Below are 18,866 nucleotides of genomic sequence, written 5' to 3'. Positions count from 1 at the left end.
TAATAGACTTTACATTGTTTGGGCTTCAGTTTATAGGTTCTAGATATTCTAAATATCTTGAGACATTCTTGTCTGAGCCATAACTATCTCTCTCTCTCTCTCTCTCTCTTTGCATGGTGTAATTACATAAATTACAGGGATGATGGGAGATGAGACACGTATCAGACTGTAAACTGTTAACTTTATTTTATTTATTTCATTTGACATCTGATGATTTAAGTGTGTGTGGCTTTGGAGTGGATTAAAAGACATTTAAATGAAGTCTGGTGGGTGTGGACATTTTATTATTTTAATTTTTTTTTTTATGTTGTATTTGCTCCTGACTTCAATTACAATTCCAACCATTAAATTACTTTAAACTTGAGATGTCATACATCAGTCTGAGGCTCTTTTTTTTTTTGTTGTTGTTATGGCTGACACTGGCTGATTCATAACTGGTCTCTTCGTGCCCAGTCAGACTTTATTACAGACTTCACTTCACGCCCTCTGATAACACTTTGGGTCAAGTCCTTATTTAGGAGCTCTATCCGGTGCGTCACGGCTGGCTCTCTGCGCGCAGCGGAGCCTCACACTTGACAAGTGCTTAGTTTCATCACAAATGGGATAAAGACGACGATGGAGTTCTTCCGGGGGTATATCTTCTTCTTTATAGCAGTCATCGGTAAGTCCTGAACTCCTTTTTTTTTTACTTTGAACCTTTTATTTCCACCATGGTCACCTCACCTAAAGAGTTAAAAGATCCAAAACATTCTCGCCGGTTTCATAACTGTGGATCGGAAAAGTTCAGCCCGTTGGTTGTTCGTTCCGGCTCTGAATGTGATTGTAAACTGTGTTTTTTTTACACTTTAATCACACGTGAAGAGCAGCAGAGGGTCGCACGCTCACCGTGCAGTCCGTTTTACTGACTGGATCTGCATGGAAGTGCTTTTGTTTTGAATTTCCCTTCATCCTGCAGCGTTTCCACTTCTGCTCCCTAAATGCATGATCCTCAGTAAACCCACATGGATTAAAAAAACAGACCAGACTCGGTGTATCACATGGCTCCTGGAGGAGAAAAGTGATCATTTGTGTTGCTTGATGTCTGCTCTGTAACCTGTGGAAGCTTTCAAGCAGAAGACACTTTTAATTACTCCCCATTTTCAGAACTGAAAGGAAATATGAATATGTTATGGGTTTTGCAGAGAGCCCCAAGAGAGGAGGCAAAGTGCTACTTTGTGCTGCAGGTAAACAGGCGTGGCAGGAGCCTGTGAAGGTCTCCTGAGTCCAGTACCAATCCAGTCCACATTCCTCCTGCCTGCTGATTGAGTGGAAGGCAGGCTGATAGCTGAGCTCTGCCTGTATGGGCTTGTGGCTCTTTGGCTGCAACAGGACTCACTGCAGACAAGCAGATTCCATGTCCTGAGGGGGCTCAGAGGGCTGTGTTTGAAGGTGGATTGTGATTATGGAGAAACACTGGCTATGTCTATTAACGCAATCCTCAACAGTTCATGTATAGCGTCACCTTTTGTGTGTTGTGAAGCTTTTTTAGTGGGACGCCTTCTTCTCGTGAGTCAAGCCGATGTGGTTTTTTTTAAAAGTCAATGATTCAGCCACAAAAACCACCCACTCGACTCAAAGGAGGAAGTGAGGATGTCAGACACTATTGCTAAAGATAACAATTAAGTTTGCAACTTTAAGACACACAAGTGCAAAAATTCAAAATAAAGATAATATGTGTGTTGATAGTAGGAACGGCTTTTTGATAGTCAGGAGAGTTATATGGTGTCATAAACTATCCGTGTCACTGTCATGCACCCTCATCTGTCTCCTCCACCAGCTCACAGAGTCTGGCGCTCACAGTCCTTCAACGTCGGCACTGCAGGTGCCAAGATCTTCAGTGGACCAGCGGCGGAAGAGTTTGGCTACACGGTCCAACAAACGATAAACCATGAAGGCAAATGGTATGAATTTAAGTTATGAATCAATGATTTACTTCAAGGAAAGAAAATGACTTTCTCAGCCAGTGTGACTCTCGGTGTGAGTGTCTAATCAATAATGTTCAACACTGGTTGGTCCCAAGTGGATACCAGTTAGTCATTTATTTCTTGAACATTTCTTATCAATTTCTTTGAGGCATTTACGGTGGAAAAGATAATGACATGCAGTAGAGAGTAGATGCAGAGAGCAGTTTAGTCCAGAGCAAACAAAGTGCAGACTTTTGAGGATACACTGCGTCAGGACAAGCCTGTACACTAGACCAGGCTCAATTCCAGATTCAACAAGGAGCGTGACATTATCAGTCTCTATGCTATGAAAAAATGAATTCATCTAATCCCAGTGTTGAGATCATGGAGAGCTCTCCACGTGGAAGTATCCATTTTGCAAATGAAGGCCTGATGCTGTAAAGCGATGCACCTTGTTATCAGTAATCTCTAGGTTGTAAACAACTCACCACGCTGTTATACTAACACCACAAGCCTGCACTGTTGGCACTAGACACCATGATTCAATCTCACTTCATTTGTGCCCAGTTCAGCTGTATCATTTATGGTCCAGACTGAAAGATCTGAGCAACCTGTAGATGGATTGTTATGAAATCCCCTGACTTTTTCTCGAGTCCCACCATCAGGGTGACATTTGTGTTTTTTTCCTGAGATGTGAACGTGTTAGCATACAGATGTTAACAGTAACACGTCAAAGCACCAATGTACCTAAGTACAGGCTCACCGAGTTGCTAGCATGGCCGTAGACTCTAAGGCTATGTTCGGACTGCAGGTTCAAGTGGCCCAAATCCGTGACGTTGTTTTTCGTAAGACATGGAATCTGGTCTTTTCGATTCTGATTTGTGCCACTTTCAGATGTGGTCTTAAATCAGACACAGGTCTGACTTTTACACCACTCACTCACTTGAACTGAGTGTCTTGCCTTAAGAGTCTTGTGGAGAGGCACTGACAGATGGACTTAAGGTTCTCTTGACATCCTGAAATTTTGACAGAAATTCAAAATCACCTGAAACTGATAATGCTGACTTCAGTGACTGATGACATGTTGTTTTTCATGCATCCTTTATGCACTGGCCAAATTCAAAGCACTGGAATGGCACTCACTTGAGGGCATAACTCTGACAAAGCCCAGCAGTCTCCTTCAGTTCAATCAGGCCTAATTCAGTATCAAATGAAACATATTTAAATCTGCTAGAGCAGAATTGAATTTTTGTATGGATCTGCATTAAATTGCACTCACTCATCCATCCAAGTTGTGTGGAAATCCAACCAACCAACCCACCAGCCAACAAACGGACACGAGCGAAAACATAACCTCCTTGGCCGCGTTAATAAGTAAACAGCCAAAAAATCTGATCAATCAGAATTGAGCACAAAGTCTTTGCAGTGTGAATGTAGCCTAGTGTAGCACAACTGATACGAATACAATGATATTGAGGTCAGTACCAATTTGGGAGTTTAAAAAAATCTAATAATATCAGCCTAACTCTACTGCTAAGTTGATGTTGAGTTATAACATCATCCTGCAGCGTCGTAGAAACTGTTGTCTTAAAACCTCCTCAGTGCTCCTACAAACTGTGTGAGACACAGACAGTCCTGCCATGTTTAAAGCCTCCTACATTCGCCCCACACATTTGTAACATTTAGTTAAACATTAACTGAACGTCTCATTTATGTCTGCATATTGTGCTCTCTGAGTCACAGTCTCTTGAAGTAACTCACTGTCTGGAGGAGTGTCTTGTTTGCGTAACTTGGGGAAGTGCACCATATCTGATAGTGGTCTCTGACTGTCACGTATAGTTCACATTAGTGTCCATGAGAAAACAAGTGATACATCCTGTTTCCTGTCCACTTACGTCTAATGAAGAATGACGTACTGGTCACCCTCAGAGCACTACTGGGATTTATTTTCTGATTCTGGATTTGAGAGATGTCTAAATGTTTCACAGCTTTAGCAGCAGGCTGGATGTTGTGACTGATGTGGGACAAAGTGTTTGAAGTGGATAATTATCTGTGAAAACTTGTAGAATCATGACTGCTGTTTATGAGAAGTTAGAAGAATGACACGTCTCGCCTGTCTGAACTTGCTCAGAACAAGAACACACAAGCTTTCTGCTACACTGATGAAGACTGATATTTATGTATATTTTGTGATGTTTTTGTATTAGAGGTTACAGCACTGAAGTTTGGTTCCAGTATCATTTTGACACGTACTTAACATAGTAAAATAACTTTAGTTTTTCGTTTTTACCGACATTCTGAAGCCATTTTTCAAATACTGTATGTTCAGCTGGTCGTGCACTGTACACAGAAACATTCGGAGATATGGTTCATGTTTATGAGAGAGTGGAAGAGATGAATGTTGTTGTTCTCTGCAGGCTCCTGGTTGGTGCTCCATGGAGTGGTTTCAGTCAAAACAGGAGGGGGGATGTTTACAAGTGTCCAGTCTCAGGGTCCAGAAACAGCTGTGACAAGCTCAATCTCCAAGGTAAGGTTTGGTGTTTTATTGTTCAACTTTGACCTCTCTACCAAACACTGGTCACGTACTTAAAATGCCTAAACAGACGCTGAAAAGATGTGTCACCTTAAACTATCCAGAATGTCTCCAGACATTTTCAAAAATGAAAAACAGGTACAAATGACATCAGTGGATTACAGAACAGCTTTTTTTCATTTCCACAGATTCTGTTAGTATTCCAGACGTTAAAAACGTCGACGTAAACATGTCCCTGGGTTTGACTCTTACCCGGATGCCTGCAGCCTCGCAGCCTGGTTTGATGGTACGTGTGTTTACGCGTGTGATTGTTTTCTGCTTTTAAACTCCAAACTGTGCAGATTTCTTAAGAATCTATTTCTTGTGTTTGTGCTTTTATGGGGTATTCATAATTTTAATTGCTTAATTAGCAGCCTCTAAGTGCTGTCAGATACATTCTAAGCCCAGCAGAAGATGAACGCACTTTGACGACACAGCAATGTGCCATGAACTGGCTAACATAAAAATTTCCTCCAAAGTGTACATGTAAATGCTATTTTTAGGAGAAAGGAAAGGAAGTGTGTCAGTAGCTGAGGCAAATTGCTTGCTCTCAGTGGGAAGTAGTGCCAGGCCTCTGTGCTACCCACCACTGCACAAAAACCTTTGTTGCACATTTCACTTTTTTGTCATTTTCCGCCAAATAGTTTCCGTTATGAGTTAAGTTGAATTTACAATTTAAATTACTGCTGAACTCAGACATCAGAGCCTCCTGGGAGCTTTTAAAAAGGCAGTGACAAACCTTTCATTATGTCTTTTCTTTTTCTTCTCTGGTCATCTGATACAGATGTGTGGTCCTCTTTGGGGACAGCAGTGTGGCAATCAGGACTTCTACCCAGGAATATGTGCCAAACTGAACCCCCTCTTTCAGCCTCAAGCTGCCTTCTCTCCTGCCATCCAGAGTAAGATCTGTGGCATCTTTTTATATGGTTATTATGGACGCATTGTGAAATTCTGGGCAGATACTGTTATACCGTTACAGATATTTTGAAACAACAAGTTTGCCGATAGCCAATTTTGGTTGTTGGCTGCATGGAAGCTAGATAATAAAAAACAATACTTACAGAAAATGTTCAGAGATGTGACCTCATTGCTGTTTAAACATCTCCTGTCATGACCTTTCCAGCATGCGGAGGACCTATGGACATCGTGGTCATTTTGGACGGCTCCAACAGCATTTATCCGTGGGCTCCGATGACCCATTTCCTGGAGAAGTTGATACCTGCACTTGACATCGGGCCCCAAAGCACGCAGGTGACGGCATGCTTCATCAGCCAGAGCAGGAAATCAAAGCGGAGATAATATTTTCTGTCTTGTCGTCGTTACTGACAGCTTTCTGTGCTTTCATCAGGTCAGCGTCATTCAGTATGCCGTTAATCCCCAGTTTGAATTCAGACTGAATGACTATGAAACCAAAGATGCGATGATTGCTGCTGCGTCCAGAATTACACAAATGTATGGTAAATCTACCAACACCTTCGAGGCGATCCGATATGCCAGGTTGGTGTTGTCTTTTACGTGTATGTATGCATTTGTTTGATTGCTTTGGTTTCTTGTTTCTTATAATTTGTAAGTTGCTCCGTCTGTCTGTCTTGTCTGTTAATGTGTTTTATTGTTGGCTAATCAGAACTGAATGATTCCTTTGTTAAATTTTAATATCTGTCAATAAATAAACAAGACATACAGTCATTTTTTCCATTGTGCCCGCTGTCTTCAGTCAGTGGGGTTTCAGTGATAGAAACGGCGGTCGACCAAAAGCTGCCAAGGTAATGGTGGTCGTCACTGATGGGGAGTCTCACGACGAGGCTCTTCGGGATTCAGTCATTCCAGAGTGCGAAAAAAAAGGCATCACCCGCTTCGGTATCGCTGTAAGTGATAATCCCCAATTTACTCTCACCATGTCAGGCAGTAATGGTACAATAATGAAATCTACACCAATCCTTAGATTAAAACTTGATAAACCAAGTCACGGTTTCAGCTTAATGACTTTAGCCACACTTGTTTCATTGAGTTGGGGTTGTGTGTATTCTGAGATGGAACCAAAAATATGCTGTAGTTGTGAATTTAAATGGCTTCAAACTACTTAATAATTTATACTTTAATAATCTTTATACTTATTGGAGATGTGAATGGGCCTCAAGATGTGATGTTCTGATGTGCCAGTGTCATTACCTAGATGTTTTTTTCTCTCTTTGCAGTCCTGAATTTGTGGTGTTTCATCTTTTTTCACAGGTCCTGGGTTATTACATTAGAAACAACATCAACACAGAAAACCTGATCGAAGAGATCAAATCCATTGCCAGTTCACCCACAGAGAAGTACTTCTTCAACGTGTCGGAAGAGGCGGCCCTCTCCACCATCGCTGGAACACTGGGGAGCCGCATCTTCAACATAGAAGGTGAGTGTTTTGTTTTTTTTAAACTTTTTTTACTTGATACTGCCTGTTCATTCATACCCTCTGTTCAAAAAGAAACTGATCCAGGCATGCCATAGCGTGTCTGTCAGGGCTGAAGATTCCAACGAGATCATAAGAAAATGTTGTACTTTGTCTGATTCTTGATCTGCTCCTCTGTTTTTGATTCTGGTGGTTATGTAATGCTCTGTTAATCCACAAGGTACTGGCAAAGGGGGCGATAACTTCAAGATGGAGATGTCCCAGGTGGGATTCAGCGCTCACTACTCCAGCCAACAGGTACGGAGTGCTGCCTTGTACTCCTCTAAAACTTTTCTATCTGTTTTCACTTTTCTGTCCCAGTTTAATGTTTTAAAGCTCCAGCACCTCAGCAAAGTTTGATAATGGGGGAGCAATGTTTTTGTCTTTGTGTCCTTATTCCTAAAAATCAACAATCGGACGTGCACCACTCTGCATGATTGTGGATTTCCTCCCGATGTAAAGTCTACTTCACAATAGAGATCTCTCGATGTCTGGGAGTGCAGTCATGGGTGTACAGTGTGTTCACAGGAAGTGGCTGAGCACACAGCGGTGTGTTATAAGACTACAGTGAGTTTGCTGAAAGCATGAAAAACTGACCAAAACTCATCAAACATAGACAAACATCAGTTTTTGTCTGTGTTTGTTGGAGGATGTTAAATTGGTGTGCCACTGGATGCCAGGAGTGACTTATACAAATCTGTAAAGTTATGACAGCAGCAATAATCTTGTCTGAAGTACAGGCTAGCAGGTACAGGCTAAACTGTATTCTACATTACCTGCTATGTATATTTGGCCTTAGCAGTGTTGATGAATAAGTACAAAAGTTGATCCATCTCCTGCATTGTTATTACTCTGCAGTCAAAGCTCTGAAAAATGTCTGACAGCTATCAAAACACCATATGTGGCCATGGTTTGAAGTGACAGTAAAGTTGGTCACAGAACCTCCTGCTGTACCGGTGCAGCGTTCTCACTGAAAAGAAAGAGGAAGCCGCATTATAACCAATGTTCTCCTCTCATGCTATTTGCCTTTTGTGGTCAGTATTTCTATAATATCTGTTGACTGCTCTTTGTGCTGTTGAAGGATGTGATGATGCTGGGAGCAGTGGGAGCCTACGCTTGGAGCGGGACCATCGTCCATCAAAAAGGGTCCAAAGCAGACATTCTGCCTTTCTCAGCCTTTGAGGGAACACTTCAGGACAGAAACCACAGCTCATTACTGGGTAAGCATTTAGACTTGTCCTCTGCAGTTATTTGACCAAATCTGTTGCTGAAATCTTAAAGCATGAAACAATGAAGGAATGGGGGTGCAGGATGACTGTTCGCTGAGCTGGTAACACTGTAGCTACCCTGCTTATAGGTGTTGTAATTATCTGTGCTGCTTTTAAGTTGAAACTGGTTTGTGGTATTGAGAAACAGAGTCTCAGCCAGCTAACCACTTCGTCTGTCAGCTGACCACCTCTTTCATCTAGTTTGCAAGTTTCAGATAAGCAGAACGTCACGGAAAAACTAAAATGAGCTCTATTTTATAGATAACATTCTTATACTGTAGATGCTACAGGGTTAAAGCCAGTGTATGTAAGTGGATATCTGTGATGACACATTGTGCTGACTGTCTGCATAATTATGGTGCATCTTCAAACCTTAACATTAACTTAAAATACATGTTGGAGCAGTAAATGGTTTGTTTGCATTTGTGTTGCAGTTTCAGTTATATTATTATCATTTCAATACCCTTTACAGAATCTGTGAACCTACGATAATTATATTACAAATATTTTTGACAAATTGCAATATGTATTCCACAGGTCTTTTGCAATGTTTTGTTCTTTTCGACATTTCTGTTACTGCAGAGTTAAAATGACGGGTTTAAGTACAGTGGCGACATCCTTAAGTCAGATTATTTACTTCTGTAGCGCTCACACTGGCAATAGACAAGTTTTCTGCAGGTTGCACAATGTAATAGATGTAGAAGAATTAAACCATCTGCGTCAACATCGGTTCCCTATTTACATTGGTGGTCTTTACTATACAATTTGGTCTGGTAAAAGTAAACTTAACTGGTGATCCAGTCAGGTTGGCAGCCTGGCACCAATTCTCTCTGCTTTCACATTTTCTATTATAGACTAAATGAATGAATAAACTCACATGTTGCCCTGTGTTGTTGGTAGTTGCTACTCGGAGGAAAACAAAAAGTCTGATTGTCTTTGCGACAGCTGGGGCAACTATAGACAGTACCGCTTAAATAAAAGCATTATTTTATTTTATTTTTATAGTTTGGTTGTGTCATCAATCATAATGCATCAGCTTTTGAATAGTGTTTTATATGTATACAGTATGTGTAAAATCTTTTTTGTTCTCGACCTCATTTTGGGACAGTGTGGGTTTACAAACTGCTCTTCTTTTGTTGATTGTGCTGAGCCTGTTGAGGCAGGACAACTAACCTTGTTATCATTCTTTCTAGTACACTGAGTTTAGTTTATTTCCCAGCAAAGTTCCACCCAAGTCACACCTGACTAGATGTCTAATCGGTCAGTGTAATTGCAACACATGTGTAGGTGTGCAGAGTCTTTCATTTGCAAAGTGATTATACCTTTCCAGTAAATGTACTTCCTCTGGAATGTTGAAAAGTAACAGTGAAAGCAGCATTTAAGGGAGATTAAAGTACAAATACCTTAAAAATGAACTTGAGCTCAGTATCAGTTTGGATATTGACCTGTATGTGCTACGTGTGGTCATTTCCAGGTTACTCTGTCACCACACTGAGCGACGGAAGGACAGAATACTTTGTGGCTGGTGCACCTCGCTCCAACCACTCTGGACAAGTTATCGTCTACACCATCAACGCCCAGAAGAAATCTACTGTCATCGATTCAGAAAGAGGGAAACAGGTACTGACACTGGAGGATTTTGGAATCTACTGTATATGTAGTCGGCAGCAGAAACAGTTTTCACTCATCATCAGTTGCCAATTGTTGTCCTAGATTGGGTCGTACTTTGGAAGCGTCCTGTGCCCCCTGGACGTGGACAAAGACAGAGTGACAGACCTCTTGCTGGTTGGCGCACCCATGTTCATGAGCGACCTGAAGAGAGAAGAAGGCAGGGTCTACCTCTTCTCTGTCACCAAGGTAACAAATGTCACTTTTAGAGTAGCATTCACACTGTGGCGTGAAGATTACACTTCCTTTCATTCATTTAAGCTGATATATTTCATTTTTTTTAATTCAAAACAGCCTTTACTACATTGTAAATCAGCCAAGTAAAAAGACATGGATTTAATTCATGGTTTTATTAAACCACATACTTTCTCTTTCCCACCATTTGTAGGGTATACTGAATGAGCAGGGTGTCCTCAGTGGTCCGTCCCCGACTGAAAACGCACGTTTTGGGATGGCAATCTCTGCCATCCCTGACCTGGACCTCGACGGTTACAACGATGTCGTAGTTGGAGCTCCATTAGAGGACAAAGGAAAAGGTGTCATCTATATTTACAATGGGGAGAAGAAGACATTGAAGAAAGAGTTCTCACAGGTACAGAGAAAAACAAGGTGTTGTTTACTTGCCTGTGCACTCAGAGCTTATTGTTTTTTATCTTTTATACGATGATTATGTATAATTTAGTTGTTGATCATTTTTTTCAGAGAATCCTCGGCTCCAAACTGGATCCTCAGTTGCGTTATTTTGGAAGATCCCTCGATAGCTTCACAGATCTGAATGATGACTCGCTCCCTGACATCTCCATTGGTGCATATGGCAAAGTGGTACAGCTTTGGTAAGTCAGCAAACAGTGTGATAAAGTTATTAACTGTGAATGACATAATTATTATCAAGTTCAGTAAAGAAACCCATCATTCACAGAATCAACACGGCTGGTAGTAATTAAAGATTGCGCTTGGCTTTCAGGTCCAGAGGTGTGGCGTCGGTCAGCGCAAAGGCTTCTTTCAACCCCAATAAAATCAACATTTTCAACAAACCCTGTGACATCAATGGACGCAAGCTTACATGTTTCACCACCGACCTGTGTTTCAGTGCTGCGTTCAGGCCTAAAAACCCTGTTGGACCTCTCGGTAAATCTGATTACCTGTTTGTGTTCTTGGGACTATGTTGCAGTTTGCTGTTAAATGGATTTGTTACCTTCAAACAGAGCCAGGCTAGCTGTTTTGTGCTAGTCTTCAGGCTAAGCTAAGCTAATTAGCTGCTAGCTATACCCTTATATTTAGCATACAGACGCGAGTGTGGTATCAATCCTCTCATCTAACACTCGGCGAGAAAATGAATAAGTGCGTTACCCAAAATGTCGAACTAAAAAACAATTGTAAAAGAGTGTGATATACAGCACTATTTTCACTTCTTTCAGATATATCCTACACTTTGACTCTGGACGCTGACTTGCAGGCTTCACGAGTGACGTCAAGAGGACTGTTCACCAAAAACAACGAACGCTTCCTCACAGAAAAGGCAAAAATATCATCTGCCCCCCTGTGTCGAAACTACCAGGTTTATGTTCAGGTAAAGAATGAAAATCACCTCGTTGTCTCTTCATGTTCAGTTGTCTGCGGTCATTAAGGAGCATTAATTATTTCTATTCATATTTGTTTTTCCAAAACAACCAAAAAGTACTCTGAGAACTATCCCCTGATTGGTCCGTATTTGGTTTCTTCAACAGGAGGCACCAGACTTTGTTAATTCCCTGAGTCTGAAAGTAGAAATCGAGCAGCAGAGTGCAGATGTGAACCCTGTCCTCGACATGTCTTCTCCGAGTGCCTGGGAGTTCTTCGTAAGTGACTGACTCGCTACAGGAAATCTCTGAGTCTGTGTTAATGTTTTAGGAAGGAAACAGACTAGGTGACAGAAGACGTAGTGGTTATTTACACGTGTTTGTACAGTCATTTAAAATGACATGGCGTGCGTGTGTTGTGATGATTACTGGCTTCTACAAACCAAAGTTGCTCCTCTGAGTCACGCATGTCCTCAGATTGACACGCCCTGTGGTTTCTCACAACAGTAAAAATATAATACGTTTTGTACATGTATAAAATTATGTTCTATGCTCTGTTATCGTTTCAGAACCCCTTCACTAAAGACTGCGGCTCTGATGACGTGTGTGTCAGTGATCTGGTGCTGAGCGTGAAGACAGACACAAAGGCGACCAGGTGAGAATGACTGACCTGTCTCAAGTGTCTAGTACAAGTTGTAATACTTGCTGTGCATTACATGCGCAATATATTGCAGACAGTATCAGATGTTTAGTACACAGGTTTTGAAGTAAAGACAAGATATGCTTTGGGTCATGGTTTCACTCGGTGTGTGATGATCAGGATAAAGAATTTTGTTTTCTGTGTGAGACAGAGCAAGCTTGGGCAAGTCTTTCAATACTGAGTCAGTTGTTAAATGATGATCTGAAAGGCCATGGAGACCAGTTTTCAGGGGCCTTACAGTACATACATACATATTGTTTTGCCAGCTATTGTTTGTCTCGCATTAGAGATTTCTTTATTTGAGTTTTTTTTTTAATCTGAGCTCTTCTCACCACCTTGATGTAGGCAGAGATCTTCATCTTTTTAGTTTCAGTTGAATTTATTTAATCAGGGACAGTGCAAGTTAATGAAACGCAAAGTAGCACATTAGTTAAAATGGAGGTGTTAAAAAAGACTTCCTAAAATACATCAAAGCAAAACCAAAAGAGTGCGTGTTGAGAACAGAGAAATCAGTCCTTGAAAGAAGACATGTATGTCAGACGCTGACAGTGACGACCAAGAATGTTTTTCTGAACTTTAAAGGTGCAATATGTAAGAACTTTTGATTAAAACATTCAAAAGTTAACAAAACAGTCAACAAAATTTGAAGAATTAATGAACAGTTTGGACATTTTGTTAAAGACGTCTACGTATTATGTTGCAGAGATATTTACTTTTGTTCGTGCTAACATGCTAGCAGTATAAACACTCCCCTCTGCTGCAAGCTATTTGTTTGAGTATGAATTCTACAGGTGGCAAATTCCTACATCTTGCATCTTTAACTTCTGAGTGTTGCTCATTTGGTCATGAATATTTAATGTCATAAAGAAATACTTAATAATCAAAGTCAGCGACTCTAATGATAAACTCTCAGTGACACTGCTTCTGTCTCACATTCCTTCCGTTATGCCACATGGTGGTACATATTCATGTTTCATGAATGTGAACAGGACTTTGTCAAAGCTCCTCTTGCTGCCCCTGGAGGCAGAACTGAACTCACCTACCGACGTGCACCAACCTGTATGTGTGAAATAGCTATGACTGCGCCACATACAGGCAGGATGTACTGTAGTAGTGTACACATGTATTAAACAGAGAAGAACAGATTGTCTGAGTATCAGACCGATTCTGGCAAATTGGGTGATCCTCTATTTAATGTTACACCCTGGTAACTCCTAACAACCATGACATCATTTTCTATTTTATCTGTTTTATGGGTCCACTTTAATTGCTTATATCTGCCCAAATTAGAGTTTTCCAGTTTATACACAGACTTCATACCTTGTAAAATGGCTGGATTAGACTTGTGAGCTTGGAAAAAAGAAACTTTTTAAACAAAGACATTTGGGTGATACATCCTCAGAGAATTAACTCAGATGAAAGGACATGAACAAGGACTTGTAAGAGAGCAAACAACATTTTATAAAGCACATGCAGCTGCAGTGGATTTTCATTGTGGCAGACTTGGCTGTACACTATGCCTCTTTTTGTGCTTCTTATCCTTAATGAAGGCCTGGCCCAGAGGAGAGACCACTTCAACCATTCCTTCTTATTCCTATCTGACTTCGTCAATTAGACAATACTCAATCATACAGTGATTATGCCACTTTAATCTCTGACAGGAGACTCATCTGTGCTCTTGTGTTGCAGCTCCACTCCTGTTCGGGTCAACGCTAATAACCGAGAACTGTCGTTTGAAGTTGTTGTGAAGAACAAAAAGGAGAACGCGTACAACACCCAGCTGTTGGCCACGTTCTCCAACAACCTCTACTACTCGTCCATCTCTCCTCCTGTGAGTGAAAAGTGTTTATGTTGACATGATGTTAATGTGGAAAAGTCAGATAATCTTCCTTGAATCAACTTTTCGTTTTTCAACATATCGGTCACCATCATCATCATTATGTACTGCAACTATTGAAAAAAATAGTGTATGAATATTTTCTTCACTTTTCTGTCTTTGCTTATTTATGTATTATCAGTGGATTTAAGCCTAATAGTAATAATCTACTATTCTGAATTGTACATTTACAGACAGATGAAGTAAAGTGCACCTCAACACAAACTCAAACTGTGACCTGCCAAGTGGGATACCCAGCATTAACAACAGACCAAGAGGTAAGAGCGAGTAAAAAAAATCTATTTCTCCACTGAACTATTGACTTAAAATCATTTCTTTGTTTGACTGCTCATAGTAAGTAATGCAAAACATCACGTTATGTCATTACAGATGAAATTTCAGATCAATTTTGATTACAATTTTGATCAGCTGCAAAACCGAGCCGAGGTGAAATTTGAGGCCAAGAGGTACACTCGATTAATACAAAAATCAAATTCAAAAGTAAGACTCTTCATTACATTGTAGACATATACTAATGTTCTGTACCTTTTTTGAATTTTTTACAGTGATAGTAAAGAGGACAGACCTGCAGACAACAAGGCGGACATATCCATTCCTGTAATATATGATGCAGGGGTTGTTTTATCGAGGTGATCTGACTTTTTGTTACTATTTTCTCCAAGTTAAAGTCACGCAGTGTAGAACTGATGGTTAAAGATGGCAAATGCCTTTAAGTGTTTATTTCTATTGTATCCTTATCCCAGGGAGTCCAATATCAATTTCTACGTGGCAGACGCCTCCATCCCAGTGATAACAACGGTGAAAACTCTGGATGACATCGGCCCAGAGTTTAACTTCACAGTGAAGGTGCATTAAATGAATCCATCTGTTAAAACGTCATCATCTAATTTCTCTTTTCATTTATTAAAAAAGTGATATTAATTCAAACAAATTGTATTTAAAGGTTTCAACAGGTAACTTCCCTGTCAGCCTCCTGTATCTGACCATTGCTCTGCCAATGACCAGTAACGGTGGAAACCCACTCCTCTACGTCACCAAAGTGGACACACAAGTGAGTACTAAGCTCAAATACCAGTCACTTTTTACACTGTTTGAACACTGTTTGACTTTGGTCAGTTACCAAACTGCTCAATAGCCCCAAAACATTTTCTGAGTCGGATTGTCTAAATTTTCTTTTATGACGTTAACTGTATAATTTGGAGTAGGATGTCTGTAGGATATTTTGGATATTTGACTTAAAGCCTCGCTTCCTGCAGGGAGGTTCTGTCAGCTGTGATTCCAGCAACCTGGTTGATCCTCTGAAGATCGGTGTGAAGACCCACAAGCAGTCGTTCTCTGAGGAGAGCTTCCGAGGCATCAAGACACTGGTCAGTCACCTCCATCTTTGCATGGTTTTCTCTTTATTGTGTCAAATTAACAGCTCCACAGCAGAATATACATTTTTTGTTTTTACAAATAACTTTGTAAGAAATCCTTTTCTTGATATCGTTTTTTTCTTTTTGACTGACAGGACTGCAAGAGTGCAAAATGCAAGTATATCAAGTGCATCCTCAAAGACGCTGAAGATAAGAGCGACTACTTTGTGAAAGTTAAGACAAGGATCTGGAGTGGCACATTTCTTCAGGTAAATATATTCAATAATGAATTTTGTAACGCTGGCTGTTTTATCTGCTTTTATTACCATGAATTTTCTGATGTTGCTGATCAATAAGTTCATGCTGAACCTTTCAGTGCTTTCATTGGTGTATTTGTCTCGTGTTAGGCTACCTATCAGACCGTCGAGCTGACCTCCAGTGTTGATGTTGAGACCTCCAACCCTGATCTGCTCGTTATCGACTACAAACAGCTGCCAGTAAGATCACATTTCATTTGTTTTTCATCTGGTGCCTCACGTGAAGAAACAAAGAGGTTTATGATACTGAGCACATTTTATCTGTAACGTAGAGCATTTTAAGTCCTAGTTACAATTGTTGAGTAGCCTGTCAAGTCCACTTCTACTCAAGAATGAAGTGATTGGAAATTGGTGGTCAAAGGTCAATGTCACCGTGACTTCACCAAACACGCTCGATACTTTTGTTTTAATGCATTTGTGGGGAATTATAGATTATTCACGACGCCTTACCAACCCCAAAATGTCGGTATTTGACGTCCTGGGAATGAGACTCAACAATCAACTATGTTTGTGGTATATTTACAAACAGCTTAGACAAATCCTACTGACTCTACCTTAACTTTAATAGTCTTTGAATTACTTCTACCTCAGTACTTCTACTTTTTACACCAGTATCTGTACTTCTGCTTGAGAAAAGACTGCGTGTACTTTTGCCACCACTGATTATAATCAGCTTTATTGGAAATTGATGTTATTTTTCCCTGAAATGAAATGTTTCCCTCAATGAAATTATAAACTATTAGACATGCAGCAGTAGTCTTATATTGAGCTTCAGGTGATTGTCATTACACCATGTGATGAAGCTCTCTATCAGTCCTTCGTACTTCTCTGTAAAAACAGTCTCTGAGTTAAGACAGCAAGAACTACACATGACAGTTTTTATTAAATTCCTTCAAAGTCTTCACTACATAGGCTATGTTATTATATAATATCGCCACGTCTGGACAGACATACAACCACACCTGAGTGAGACAGACCATGTAATGACTTCTCCTGTCCTCCTGCTGTCCAGGTGGTGGTGACGGTCAGTAAACCTGGAGAGAAAGGTGATGTTCCTGTGGGAGTGATAGCTGGCAGCGTCATCGGCGGACTGCTGCTGTTGGCTCTGGCTGTCGGGCTGCTGTGGAAGGTAAGTGTCTGTGCTGCCATCGAAATGTGCAGCCTTATGTTTATAGATTCATTCAAAAACTTGATTGCAGTATATTAAAGAATAAATATGTATGAATATGTATGGAAATAATACTGGAATCTCTCTTCCTAGTTTGGGTTTTTCAAGAGAAAGTACCAGCAGCTCCAGAAGGAGGCCGAGGAAGACGGGCAGAGCAGACTCGACAATGAGGTGCTGTGATCCGAAGAGAAAACCCACAGCTTTCTCTCTTTACTGGGTTGTTCCCAGTGTAGATACTGGTACTTGTCACTGGTTCTTGTAAAGTGCAAATGGACTACAGCTCAATCACTGGCATTTTCATGAAATGGAAGCTGTTCAGTTTGTAAATAAGCGGGGTTCAATCTACTGTCCATTTTACAGAGGATTACTGTTATTAGTCTTTGTTTTTGAGCTTTGTGGACTGTACGTTGACTTTTTGCGGTTATGCACTGATTTAAATAAATGTAAAAACTGTATTTTTCTTTACATGACAGAACTATATACGATGCTTTACTAAGGCCTTCAGTGACATTGGATGCAAATGTCGGCATCTTGAGTTTTACGCTGACAAATTCTGGGCAACACGGCTGACAAATAACAATTAAGAACATCGTGACTTTTGCTCATTTGTCAAATCATTAGACTTTTTTTGACACACACACTGCAGCCAGTCAGCCTAGCATAAACTAGACTTGACATGCACTGTCACCTCGGGCACTCAGGGCTTTTCTTGTATTAGGACTATTGATATCAATAGTTTAGATGCACACAGGACACAATCTCGGAAAGGGCTAATTCTGTCATGACTCTGTTTCACTGTTTGTACTGTACATACTGTAAGATAAAATTATGATCTTTCGTATTGGGTTTTATATATGGAAAGAATTGCGACGATGTCCAAGGAGAAGCTACTTGTGTTATTGGTGATATTTGTGATATTAATGATTTCTTCTTTTTTACCTCTTGTGGCACAACTAGTCAGGTATGAGTACTTTAGTGGCATATTGTTTAGGTCCGCAACTGACCATTATTTTCAGAATGGAATAATATGCTGATTATTTTCTCAATTAAAGGTCCAGTGTGTAGAGTTTGGTGGCATTGGTCTGTAGGTACAAAAGGCTCATTGTAACGAAAACACAACTGTTCTTAGCGTCAGGTGATTTAACACCAGTGAAAACACAATTATGAACAAAGGTGGGAAGTAACAAAGTACAAATACTTAATTACTGTACTTGAGTATTTATTTTTCTAACAACGTTTTACTTTTAATCCCTACATTTTAACACAAATATCTTGATCAACTATCTTTGTGGTGCATCTACAAACAGCTGGGACAAATCCTACTGATTCTACCTTTAAGTTTAATAGTGTTTGAATTATATTAATATGATGTGAGGTTCAGTCAGCTTTGCACAAAAATGGCTGATAAAAGTAGTATTTTTCTACTTTTTCTTCCTGCCTTGAATTCTCCTAAATCTTACGCACTGGACCTTTAATCAATTCATAGTTTGGTTCATGTTTTTAAAAATGCCTGTCACAGTTTCACATGTTTCAATGGGATGTTTTCAAATTCCAAAACCCAATATTCACAAAGAGAAGCAGTTTGAACCAGCAAATGTTTTTGCGTGTTTGCTCACACCAATAAATCGATTATCAAGCTAGTTGAAGACTAATTTTGTGTGGATCAAGTGATTGATTAATTGGCTGTGTCAGCTCTAATGTTGTTTATCTGTAGAGCAAAATGTCACAGTGCCCTACATCAACCAAACACACTGTAAATCGTGTTCACTACAAAGTGTCTTACTCAGAAATGTATCTGAGGTGGTTCATGGTTAGTTTCCTCCTTAAATGCTCCCAGTTTGTTCCTTTTGTTTCTCGCTTTGTGAGAGTTTTGATGGAAGCTAATCCTGCAGGAGCTAAACGTGTATTAGCACAGCTTTGCCACAAGATGGCAGCATGATATAAATGACATGTTCATTATTTTTTCACTGCTCTGTTGATGACTTGAA

General features: G+C 40.2%; 1 protein-coding gene across 1 annotated transcript; it reads left to right on the top strand.

Annotated features, from left to right (window-relative positions):
- The first annotated feature begins 597 nt into the window (after positions 1-597).
- itga2.2 (integrin, alpha 2 (CD49B, alpha 2 subunit of VLA-2 receptor), tandem duplicate 2) lies at positions 598-18,839 on the top strand. Its single transcript, XM_073466389.1, has 30 exons — positions 598-661; positions 1,817-1,940; positions 4,361-4,470; positions 4,665-4,762; positions 5,300-5,414; positions 5,639-5,766; positions 5,864-6,016; positions 6,234-6,380; positions 6,745-6,910; positions 7,128-7,204; positions 8,028-8,166; positions 9,689-9,834; positions 9,928-10,071; positions 10,271-10,474; positions 10,585-10,715; positions 10,847-11,010; positions 11,301-11,452; positions 11,610-11,720; positions 12,011-12,096; positions 13,831-13,972; positions 14,212-14,295; positions 14,408-14,484; positions 14,584-14,667; positions 14,782-14,884; positions 14,982-15,089; positions 15,295-15,405; positions 15,549-15,662; positions 15,801-15,890; positions 16,723-16,839; positions 16,972-18,839. Exons 1-30 carry the CDS (start codon positions 616-618, stop codon positions 17,056-17,058), a joined length of 3,558 nt encoding a protein of 1,185 aa, XP_073322490.1. The 5' UTR covers positions 598-615; the 3' UTR covers positions 17,059-18,839.
- Positions 18,840-18,866: the final 27 nt, after the last annotated feature.

Source organism: Pagrus major, chromosome 5 (assembly GCF_040436345.1).
Source record: "Pagrus major chromosome 5, Pma_NU_1.0".
NCBI classification, from domain to species: Eukaryota; Metazoa; Chordata; class Actinopteri; order Spariformes; family Sparidae; genus Pagrus; species Pagrus major.
The sequence above is the reverse complement of the archived record's forward strand: the minus strand, read 5'-3'. Positions and strand labels throughout refer to the sequence as shown.

Excerpts from the sequence above, each read along its gene's own strand:
- itga2.2 (XM_073466389.1), top strand. The coding sequence starts at position 616 with ATGGAGTTCTTCCGGGGGTATATCTTCTTCTTTATAGCAGTCATCG. Across the intron at positions 7,205-8,027 it reads CTCACTACTCCAGCCAACAG|GATGTGATGATGCTGGGAGC; the intron begins GTACGGAGTGCT and ends GTGCTGTTGAAG. Across the intron at positions 14,668-14,781 it reads GCAGGGGTTGTTTTATCGAG|GGAGTCCAATATCAATTTCT; the intron begins GTGATCTGACTT and ends TCCTTATCCCAG.